The sequence below is a fragment of the Protomyctophum parallelum genome (genome assembly GCF_964188405.1).
Source record: "Protomyctophum parallelum genome assembly, chromosome: 5".
NCBI lineage: Eukaryota > Metazoa > Chordata > Actinopteri > Myctophiformes > Myctophidae > Protomyctophum > Protomyctophum parallelum.
The window spans coordinates 7,991,764-8,003,862 of NC_139702.1; the positions used below are offsets into that span (position 1 = coordinate 7,991,764).

General features: G+C 42.5%; 1 protein-coding gene across 2 annotated transcripts in view; it reads left to right on the plus strand.

Moving 5' to 3' along the window:
• The window catches only part of pvalb7 (parvalbumin 7), a 64,442-nt gene extending 52,409 nt beyond the window's left edge, over positions 1 to 12,033 (plus strand). Inside the window, exons 1-5 of one of the 2 annotated variants that reach the window (XM_083764237.1) lie at positions 207 to 252; positions 6,712 to 6,774; positions 9,117 to 9,246; positions 10,846 to 10,955; positions 11,383 to 12,033. In XM_083764237.1, coding sequence (XP_083620363.1) covers positions 6,720 to 6,774; positions 9,117 to 9,246; positions 10,846 to 10,955; positions 11,383 to 11,408 — 321 coding nt within the window. In that variant the 5' untranslated portion in view covers positions 207 to 252; positions 6,712 to 6,719 and the 3' untranslated portion in view covers positions 11,409 to 12,033. Of the gene's footprint in view, positions 1 to 206; positions 253 to 6,711; positions 6,775 to 9,116; positions 9,247 to 10,845; positions 10,956 to 11,382 lie in introns of those variants that run through there. The other variant, XM_083764236.1, reaches the window with a different exon arrangement.
• The last annotated feature ends 66 nt before the right edge of the window (positions 12,034 to 12,099 follow it).

Consider the following 12,099-nt stretch of genomic DNA (forward strand, 5'->3'; position numbering starts at 1 on the left):
GGGAGGGATCCGGGATGCCACTTCGGGGCCAACAGGCCACGCGTCATGTCTTGCCTTAGAGGCTATAGTGACCCTCCATGCCCTCCCAAAATAGAGAGAAGAAACAGGAGCATGGATGTGTGTATGTAAGGGGGGAGGGGGCCTATAAAAGTCTTATTGTGTCCTCCATTTACTCGCCATCGCCTCTCTGTCCCTTTCTCTTCCCATCTCTCCCTCTCTCCCCTCTCCTCTGCATCCGTCCATCCGTCTCAGGTAAGACAAGAGATGAGAAGGGAAATATTCCATAATATTCAGTACAAGTTGATCTACAAGCTCATGTGGCACATTGTGAGCTTGTACATCAGGCAATTTTTTGGTGAAGATATTTAGTGAAAAGCGAAAGCAGGATCAGCCTAGAATTGATGCTAAAGTGAGAAAAGACAGAAATGTGATGAGATGTGTTGGTCAAAGATAATCCATCTGAACAGAATTCATAGCCGGTGTTGATGGATTGAAATGACGCGAGATAATTTTACTGTATCTGTGCCAAGCAGTTCCAAAGTCATTAGTGATGCATTGTGAACTATTAATGGAGTTGGTTGCTGTATAATGCTGATTATATACAGCTAAATGTGTTGAAAACTAAATATAAAGAGCATTAATCATAGAAGGCATTTACAGTAACAACACATTACTTTTGATATATTATATCAAAAGTATATGCCAATGTTTCAAAGTGGGATATCTTAAAATGTTCATGGATACACACGCACGCACGCACGTACACACGCACACACGCGATCACACGCACACACACATGGGGTGAATGTTGTGGGAATTACACGTTAAGCTTGAACTTGCACGGATGTGCAAGTTCTTACTTCAAAGCAACCAGTTTGAATGTTGTTCAAACTGGTTTACAGTTTTCTGGATTTGTCAGAGGGTTATTGTTGAAATCTCCGTCTGAAACTCATCCTAAAGTATGACTTACTGTTCTGTTCTTTAACTATATAGAAGTGTCTATTTGTACGTCTCTAAATGTTTTGATGAATTGAACAACAGGTGGACCCTGTTGTAAACAAGTGTAATGCTTAATTGGGTCGTCCACTCACAGTTAACAGTCTTTGTATTGAGTTTGTGCTTGAAATGTACTGTAATTCTGCAAACTGTTAATAAATATTTCTATCAATCAATCAATCTGTATGTGTTTAAAAACAAAGTAGGCCTACAATACTAATAAACTGGTTGAGCTTCGTGGAAGTTGTGGAGTAGAATCCTTGAATGTGCTGCCTTGCTGGGCAGAAACATAAGACAGTGTTCTATAATCACAGCAGAGAAAGAAATGTGAAAAGCCCACGGTAAAAAAAAAAAAACTAGTTTGCTGTGATGAATTGATGTGTTATGGTGCATATCACTGCACTGAAATATCTGCTAGCACACCATCCATCATACTGGTCATATTAGTTTGGTACCGACCGTGGATACATTAATATTGTTCAATGTACAAGCACTGTCATGTCACTAAGTTGTAAGCAACCTTCACGATACAGTAGCCTATGGTTTACACTGTCAAAATAGGTGTGATATAGAACCCGTTTACTCCATTCTACTAGAACTAGGTGTGTTGTGGGGTGCATGTCTGTGTACAGTATGAACATACTAACACCAGGAAAGGGTATTATTGTCTCCACCAGGCCGAAGGCATGGGGAGAGAGTATGTTTTGCACTCCGTCCGTCCGTCCGTGTGTCCGTGTGTCCGTCCGTCCGTCCGTGACAAGCTAATCTCGGCCACCGTTAACCCGGTCGATGCCACATTTTGCACACACACTCCCTGGATGCCAACCATGAACCTCTGCCCCAAAATTTCCAGAACGGCCTGTTATAGCGCCACCAGGAGGCCGCTTTGTGCAAAACAAGTTTTTGCACAGTACACCTACAGATTTTGTCCAAAAATCCCGCAAATCGTTACACAGTATCTCCATAGTCATGTGCTCAAGACGGATGTGTCTGATATTTCATATTCCATCCTAATTGGCTTAACATTGGCTTTCAAATTTTGCAGGATTGGCCTGTTTTGAACAAAAAACCTCAAATCATGAACGCAGCGTGAAATTTCACGTGAAATCTTTCACGCACTTTCCTACTAGGCTGAGGAATATAGCCCACCCATTTCACATTGCCCTGTTATAGCGCCACCAACAGGTGGATTGTGCATGCGTGCCATCAACACGGATCTGCACCATTTCCCATATTCCATCCTGATTGGCAAAGATTGGAACAAACAAACAAAAAACATGTTTATATTACTCCTAAATATTCCTATCCTCCTGGTGGAGACCTGTGCCCAGAAGGGCACTTTTTCTAGTTATTATTATGAAGCAGCCTAACGGGGTTCAGCTTCAAGATTTCAAATGACATTGGAAAAGCATGTCATATCTATACATCTCTTAGAAGAACTGGCTCTATAACGCCATGGCTCCCCTATGTGGATCTGGGATGTGGCAGACTGGCAGTCAGTAATCTATCGATGCACGACTCCATATTTGGGCAAGGCGTTCAGCCCCATCCAACCGCCATTGACTTCCATTATAACACCTGCTATACGGTAATTGTTTTTTTGTTGCCAAAGTAGTTTCTAGTGCATAACAGGTGGAGAGGTTGGGAAGAGACAGCAAGGAAGGCTGTATATCAGGTTTTATAAGTCATAGTGTCCCTTTTGGAGTCCTTTCATCAAAGAGTACAGTAAGTGCTGTGTTAGGGTCAAACACTCCAATATGCTACTATCAATTCCTCTCACTGGGCACGAACACACGCGCACAGTCGCACAGTCACACACACACACACACACACACACACACACACACACACACACACACACACACACACACGTCAGAGGCACAAATACATTGCTCGAGTCTATATCTCTTCACAGCTTAACACTTTAATCCCATAGCTCTGCACAACTTGCACAATTTGCACTCAGGGCTCAGTACTGACCCCTACACAGGTCTGTAGGGTACTGCAACTAACTGCAATTGTGGGTAACAATTATCTCTCTCTCTCTCTCTCTCTCTCTCTCTCTGTTTCTCTCTATTTTTGAGCGGTGCATGGCACACCGTCTCCTATGCACAGCTATGTATGTCCATATCTGAGTATGGCTATGTATGTCCGTATGTCTGAGAGAAGTCTAACATTCTAAACAACATTCTACCAAAGCCACCGCTCGCTTCACATTGGTGTGATTTGTATATATGGTATAGCAGTGTAATTAGGTCAATAATGTACAATAAAATAGTAATTACTGGGAAATAAACCCTGATAGGGCGAAGCAGGTTTGACGCTATTGTGTCTGTCCTGTTTCTGGCCTCACATTATTATCGACCTAAATAACAGAACACCAGCTACCAGTCGAATGTTGGTCACATTTAGTCGAGAGGGCTGCCTCCAGCACCAGTATTGTAGAGACTACTATGGCGGGTGCACAATCCTCTGTGTTAAATTATCCTTTTGTAACTATTTAGAAATGAGTTATTATGACTATTGCTGGCAGAATGCTACTTAACTTTAACCGGTTCGACCCTCTGTGTCAACCATAGACTGTAAAAAATATGGACAAAGCGTTCCACGGGTCTAACATGAACGTAAAATGAAGCCTGTAATAATATGGTAATTCCTGATGTAAGTCGCCATCTTTCTAGATCCGTTTTGGACCAGCTGGCCATTGGCTGGCTCCGTTTTGGACCAGCTGGCCATTGGCTGCCCAGACAACGAGGCGGGACTTCCCCCCTTCTTCTCCGTTGGTTTTTATTTTGACTCGAGTGGGAGGGGAATCCCGATCATAGACTGTAACGGTAGCCACGCCCCTCAGAACATACGCGATGTTTTTTTTTCTTTATGGTCATTTTTTTAATTAATGGGATCATAATTTTCCAAAAAGAATATTATGACATTAGAAATGAGACTTTAAACTAGTGACTGGAAGAAGAAAGTATTCATGTTGGGCCAAAATACATGGGCCTCTATGGAGCTATGGGGCTTTTTGGGTCCAGTCCAGCGCCACAACAGGCCATTATATGAACTACCGATTTCAAATGAAGCTTCACGAAATATCTGGCTGACTGCCCCCCTGGTGTCAACGTGCCCCTGAACAACACACTTAACCCATGACACTCATCTGAGCCGTCAGAGAAAGAACCTACTGGGTGAATGCAGAAAAGTCCTTTTCCCTCTCCTGTGGACCAGTCTAAATACTCCCTTTCCCTTGTGCCAATGGGTCCTCCTCCGTTGTCCCTTGATTTGGGAGAGGAGGACCACGTGACCATGTGAGGGTGTGTGGTGCTGCAACTCTGCTGCAGTGAGGGCAACAGTCCAAGAGCCAGTGTCTGGAGAGAAGACAGCCACATTACTCCTGTCCTCTTCCTCTCCATCAGAGGGAACAAGTGACGAGGACATAGGGTGTGGAAAGTGGGAAGGACTAGGAGGACAATGCGTGCGTGCGTGCGTTTGGCCCATTCTGACCTGAGATCAGATTCACACGAGGTTTCCACTGGACACACACACTGGTCTGATGAACCCATTCTGACCTGAGATCAGATTCTAGAAATGTCAGTCGTTCTTCGATTTTTCAAAAAATAGCAGACCTACAAGCTCGTATCGCGCCACTCGGTGGCGCGATATGAGCTTGTAGATCTGCTATTTTTCAATATGTAAAGCATAACATGATGCTGACACCAAAATGGGTGCCCGGTCAGAATGGGTTAGGAATGAAATATGCATCTGACCTCCTACAGTAGTGTATGCCAGGCTGTGTATTTAATTTATTCCAACATCTTAAATTCTTTGGTCATCTTCCTCCCTGATGTGCCAAGTGCCTTCAGACCGTATAGTGAGTGCCTGAATGAAATGCAGCAAGGCCTCATCATGCCGTGGTCAGAATCACTGTTCATGTCCTCTAAAGTTTGTCCTTCTTAGTACTGTATACCAACAACAAGCTATTTCAACTGATTTATGGCATCAGCCCGGCTGGGCCCTCATGCAAGCCTTGAAGTGAAGCTTCCCGGCCGCTCATATTTTAGTTTTTAGCCTTTATAAGTGGAGATTGACAGGAAAGAGAGATGGGGGGGAGGAGACATGCAGCAAAGGTCGTCATGAATGGGACTCGAACATGCAACGCTGTTGTGTGCGCCTGGACCACAAGGCCAGCAGGCGCCCACTTGTGTTACTTTTTAACAAGAAAAGAAGAATATTGTGAACTTAAACAAACAACGAACCAAACAAAAACTTTAATTCATAAGGTGCATAAGTAGATCTATCAATCCAACATTCCATCAATTAGCAAGTTTGGTCAATAACTCCATCAATCACTCACTTTGGTATTTGTCCACCAGAAGAGTCAGAACTTTTCTTTTAACCTTGTTTAACAATCTCAGGCAAACCATTCCACAGCTTCACACCACGAACAGAAATATATGCATACTTTTCAAAGTATTACGAAACGCTTTGTTGTTTTAAATTTAGTTTCCGCTCTCAACTCATACCCACCCTCCCCAACAGACACACTCTCTGGGGGGCATTCAGGGGAGTCCTGGGGGCAAATACTGTAGCATACCAGGGCTTTAAATCTGGCCCGTCGTTGTAAAATCACTCCCTCTTGCTAATGGTTCCAACTTCCAAGCACCTCCCTCCACACTCCCCAGAGGTTATTTGGAGATATCTGCAATGGACCTCAATGGCATTTGGTTTGTGGCATTCAAAGCACAAGATGAATGCCATTTGAAAAACTCAACAACATTGCAGAAGCAAGCGTGCCAATGTGAGAACTGGCATGCATCGCTCTTTGCAGATACCGTTGGTCGGAAATAGTTTTCTGTTAACCAATTCTGAACGGGCACCCGTTTTGGTGTTAGCATCATGTTATGCTTTAGCTATTTAAAAATAGCAGATCTACAAGCTCATATCGCGCCACCGAGTGGCGCGATACGAGCTTGTAGGTCTGCCATTTTTGAAAAATCGAAGAGCGACTGACATTTTTAGAATCTGATCTCGGGTCAGAATGGGTTCATCAGACCAGTGTGTGTCCGGCGAAAACCTCGTATGAATCTGATCTCAGGTCAGAATGGGTTAAGCGGTTCACAATGATGTCTGTACATTGTTCTAGAAAGAGCCCGGTAACTGTATATATATCTCACGTCCAATGACAACACCCTTTCACAGCCATATTGATGTAAATAGTTATGTAATGTTACTTAGATAACGTAACACTTTACAATAACGACCTGTTATAAAGCATTTATAAACATTCATAAGCATTTGTAGATGAGTAATAATCATGAACAATCATTGTTGACATCCGTAAATGTTTACCTAAACATTTATAACTATGTTTAAACATCATTTATACGTTATTAGTAAGGTATTAGTAAGTAGTAAACTATTCACATGGTTATAAATGTTTAGGTAAACATTTACGGATGTCAACAAACAGTCTGTTCATGATTATTACTCATCTACAAACTGCTTATAAATGTTTATAAATGCTTTATAACAGGTCGTTATTGTAAAGTGTTACCTAACATCTTTATTGATCCTGCTGGAGTGTCAATTAATTGGTGTTATACTAATGTAACATCACACAACTGATATGTCAATATGGTTGCCATATAAAAAGGTCTCGTCTGACTCAAATTATCCATGAATTCTCACTTTCTACCTTTTTCTCTCCTCTCATTCCAGTTACCAAAATGGAAGATCTATTGAAAGTTGAAGACATCAAGAAGGCACTTGAGGCTTTCGCAGGTATGGTAAAGGCATACAGACTGCTACAGTAGCAGAGTCCAATGTGGGCATTTCACAGGAACTCAGGCATACAGTAGTTACTTTTTGAAATGTTCAATAATGCAGCTGACCAAAAATAGGTACATCATAATTTTTTTAAATGTTCATAACACAGCTGACCAAAATAGGTACATCATAATATGAAAGATGTTCCTCTTAAACAACCAGCTTTCAGAAGATGCACATTGTTGTTTGGGTGCTCAGAAGATTGCAACGGTTGGCGATCAAATAGTTCCCATTGTTCAGTGCAGCGTACAGTAAGTGCACTATACGTAAAACAGTAGTTCTCAAACGTTTTTAATGTCATGGACCGCCAGTTTGGTACAGTATGCATTAGGCCATGGACCACCAGTTTGGTACAGTATGCATTAGGCCATGGACCGCCAGTTTGGTACAGTATGCATTAGGCCATGGACCACCAGTTTGGTACAGTATGCATTAGGCCATGGACCGCCAGTTTGGTACAGTATGCATTAGGCCATGGACCACCAGTTTGGTACAGTATGCATTAGGCCATGGACCACCAGTTTGGTACAGTATGCATTAGGCCATGGACCGCCAGTTTGGTACAGTATGCATTAGGCCATGGACCACCAGTTTCGTACAGTATTGCATTGTATATAGTCATAGCACGCCATAGTACATATGTATAGCATAGTAGTATATATATATATAATTTATATGTATAGTCTCATAATATAGATATTCCACTGTTACTTTCTTAGCTTACGCATGTTTAGTTTTATGATAAATGCTTTTTGTGATGTATTCCCATGCTTTTTGTTCTTGCTTAATGTAAGTCGCTCTGGATTAAGAGCGTCTGCTAAATGCCTAAATTGTCAATTGTAAATTGTACAGTATGCATTAGGCCATGGACCAGTACTCAGAGAGTGTACACAGGGAACCAAATGGACCTGTAAGGGTCCATTTGCACTCACTACTAAATACTAATGCACTCACTACTAATTAAAGGTAGAGTAAAGCCCAACACACACCGGGTGCGCAGTGACGCGGCAACGCCTGGAAAATAGAACAGTGGTGCATCGGAGCGTCAGACGAGGTGTCAGCGCGTGTCGGACGCCGCTGGTGTAGGATAGGTTCATTGAAGATAATGAACCTATCGCGCAGCGTTCGCAGACGGTGTGTGTTGGGCTTTTAGTGATATGTTTTGGTTAAAACAAAAAGTGTTTTACTATAAGGTTAAATCACTATATTGTGATAGTCGTCACGCTATAGAGTGCTTGTTCAGTAACAGGGGCCTCCCGGTCTATCCAGCTCTTTAATACATAGAAAAAACATTTTCAGGTATAAGTGACAACATTTCAGCCAATCAGGAGAGAGTAGCTGTGTATGAGCTTAATTTGTTATAGTGTTCCACCAGTTCCAATTTTGTCTGCTCATTTCTTTGTCATCACTTACAGTTCCACTTGTTTAATCTGTATCCTGACTGCGTTCTCTATCCTGATTGCAGTTTCAGTTTCGGTTTCTGAAAAAGCATTTTCTGTTTAATAAAAAGCTGGAGAGACATGGAGACTCTTGTTACTGTAACAAACACCATAAATACTATCACAATAAAGAGCTTTATAACACACTTACACTACCTTTAATTTATAGTCCATTTGCTAAAAATAGAAACATAACTGTCCCCCAGAATGACAGCCGGTAGGTGCTTTGGCACTTTAATATCAACCGCACTCACACTGCAGCATCCAAGATCATAAAACCCCACAACACCTGCCTCATCAATGTCAAAGTTTGTAAGTTATCGTGCAGTATTAAAGGGGCTGTGCCACAGTCCTATTTCCTCCTAAGTAATGATCATTAGTAAATAATAAAATGACGTGGATGAATTATTATATATATTTCTTTAAAGTGCGCAGTAAGTGTGTTAAAATGCTGTTTTTCCGTGGACATACCCAACAGTTCATTAAGAACTCAATGTTGGGAATAGGACAACCCTCGCTATACAGGGCTTAAAGCCAAAAAGAATCCCAAGACTGAAAATGTTTTTTTTTGCAAATCTACACCGATGCCATTAAATGACCCCTATGAAATCCCCAGGACTGAGAACTTTAAGCCCTGCTCGCTATAGTATATTTAATATCTGCTATGCTATTAATAGAAGCCCTTGATTATGTTTATTATATCACCTGCACATCCACTTCATAAAATGTTTTATTTTTTACCTTCATTTGAAATGTTCTGTTTTATTGTTTTATCTCTCTCTGTAGCCACGCCCTTTGACCATAAGAAGTTCTTTGACATGGTCTGTTTTATGTTTCCCCTCCTCACCCTGTCTGCAGCCACGCCCTTTGACCATAAGAAGTTCTTTGACATGGTGGGAATGAAGGCCATGTCGGCGGAAAACGTCAAGAAGGTCTTTCAGACTCTTGACGCGGATGAGAGTGGCTTCATAGAGGAGGAGGAGCTTAAGTGAGTAACATACACAGAGTCACAGACACGACGACGGATGTGTGGCGACAGAATAATATCTTGTTTAAAAGTACATTTTGGGGCCTGGCCCGTGGCTCAGCGGTCCAGGCACCTTGGCCGGTACAGTCCGAGTCTGGCAGTGTGCCACGCGGGCTCGACTCCCGATCCCGACGGCCTTTACTGCATGTCACTCCCCCATCTCTCTCCCCCTTTTCCTGTCAGCCTATACTGTCTGTCCCTCTATAAAAAAATATAAAATAAAGGCGAAAGCCAAAAAAAATAATTAATTAATTTGGACACCAGTCTATATTATGCAATTAATTGCTGCCTCTGTTATTTGGAAATTAGATTTTGAGTAAATCTTTTGATTAATTGTCCATGAAAATAAAATAATAAAAACATGGCCATGCATAATGCAACAGAATGCACAAAATATGAACCGTGTGAACCAAGTGGTGCAACTCCCCTCTCTCTCTCCCTCTCTCTCTCTCTCCCTCCTCTCTCTCTCTCCCCTCTCTCTCTCTCTCTCTCTCTCTCCCCCTCCTCTCTCTCTCTCTCTCCCTCTCTCTCTCTCTCTCCTCTCTCTCTCTCTCTCCTCTCTCACTCTCCCCTCTCACTCTCCCCTCTCTCTCTCTCTCTCTCTCTCTCTCTCTCATTAGCAGGCAACTGCAGGCAAGTGCAGCACTGTCTCTCTCTCTCTCTGTCTTTGGCAAACAGCGCCCCTACTGGTACTCATTATATGACGCTCATATAGTCACACAGGTGAACACGTGAACATATAGGTGAACACATAGGCGGACATGGACAAAGCTGTTCCTTGGAGTGGTTGCACCACTCAAAAAGGCTCACCATCACCCATGCAATAATAATAATAATATAATTTTGACTCTGTGATGTTGGTAATTTAAATACTGTAGATAGATTCAGATAACAGAGACATTAATGGTCAAATCGATGCTCTTTTGCCATGCCATGCCACCGCTGCATAATGCACTTAACCCATTTAGGCCTGACATCGAAATAAAAAAAGCCTGAAAGTTTTCTGAAATACCTCATGTTTCTAGGCCTATATCACTCAATATTTCATGTCAAGGACCCCAAAAATGTAATGTAATTGGCCACCGACCCCCATCTGAAAATATGTTGTTCCAGGGACCACTCCAGAAGCAAAGATTTGAGTTAAAAACGTTCGTTCTGAAAAAAAAAATTCCAAATTTGAGGCACATTTTCACGATTTTTCAAAAATAGCAGACCTACAAGCTCGTATCGCGCCACTCGGTGGCGCGATATGAGCTTGTAGATCTGCTATTTTTCAATAGCTAAATTATAACATAATGTTTAAAACACCAAAAGGGGTGCCCGCCCAAAATGGGTTAATGCAGTGCCCACTTGGTCCACTGCATAATGCAGTGCCCCACTTGGTCCACCCCAGTTTAAAAAGTGTGGCCGTGCCACTGCAGAGCACAGTGCAGTGCTAACGGTGTGCTGCACTGTGCTATCTTTAAGGTTTGTCCTGAAGGGTTTCTCTCCAGAGGGCAGAGACCACAGTGTGAGAGACCACAGTGTGCTAACGGTGTGCTGCACTGTGCTATCTTTAAGGTTTGTCCTGAAGGGCTTCTCTCCAGAGGGCAGAGACCTGACCGACGCTGAGACCAAAGCATTCATCGACGCCGCAGACGCAGACGGAGATGGCAAGATCGGCATTGAAGGTGGGTGGGCCGGCATTAAACAACGCAGATACAGGAAAGGGAGTTTATTGTCGCTGTTGGACATAAACATATTTTTTTATGGGTGTTTAAATGAATGCCCTATTTTGTCATACAAAAGTATAGTGAAAATAGATCATTTTGAGAGTTAAAGTGGTTATTATTTAACAGACGAAAACAGTTTGTGAGAATAGTTAATAACTACAGTGTAACCACCATTGTAACAAAGGTTCCCCTTTCCATATCCTGAAGAGTAATTGTTTTGAACATGCAGTGTTTCCACGCGGCAGCAGTGATCTGATTGAGACAACTGGATTCTATTTTCTTGCTCCCGATCTGATTCCGATCATGTGAAAATGACATGATCGGATCCGATTGCCGGATCGGGGCAACCCTAATTTAATCCCTCTGTTTTTTCCCCTTCTTCCAGAGTTTGAGGCATTGGTGCATGAGTAATGGACGCCCGCACACTCACCTCCCACCTCCCAGCGCTCATATTTTGTAACTGCTGCCCCACCACCACCACCACCACCACCCCTCTTCTCGTCACCTGCCTTGGGACCCTTTATGCTTGTCACACCAGGCCTTGCTCTTAGTGACACGCTGCTACCAGGGCAGGCCAACAGGGGGGTCGAGCAGAGACGAGGCACTCACAGGCATGCCTGCTGGCACCACCGACGTCACAATATTTCACTGTCTTACTTTTTATTAATATACAAACATGCTTTATTGTTTTGGATAATTTGAATGTATTATATTGTCTCATTATGGAATCATTTACCATGTGCTTTACCTGCTTAACTCACTTTTTTCCGGTTTACCTTCTGTGTTTTATACTGTGATATCCCCATTCTTTTTTGTTTTGTTTTGTTTTTTTTCACCTTTTTTGTTTTTGACGGGGGCCCTTCTTACACGTCGTATAATTCAGCCTCGTCCTTCCTTGTCTCCTCTCCTCCATTCCTTCCTCCTTGCTCCCTCTCTCTGATGAGATGATGTAGAAGATAAGCTGATATAGAAAAAACAAGCTCTATGAACAGAGAAAATTGATCCAAATAAAAAAGAAACAATAAAAATGCCTTGAGTTAAATATGCCTCTTTACTTGTTGTCAACCACGGCGGACTCAATTACACGGAACACACAATTAAA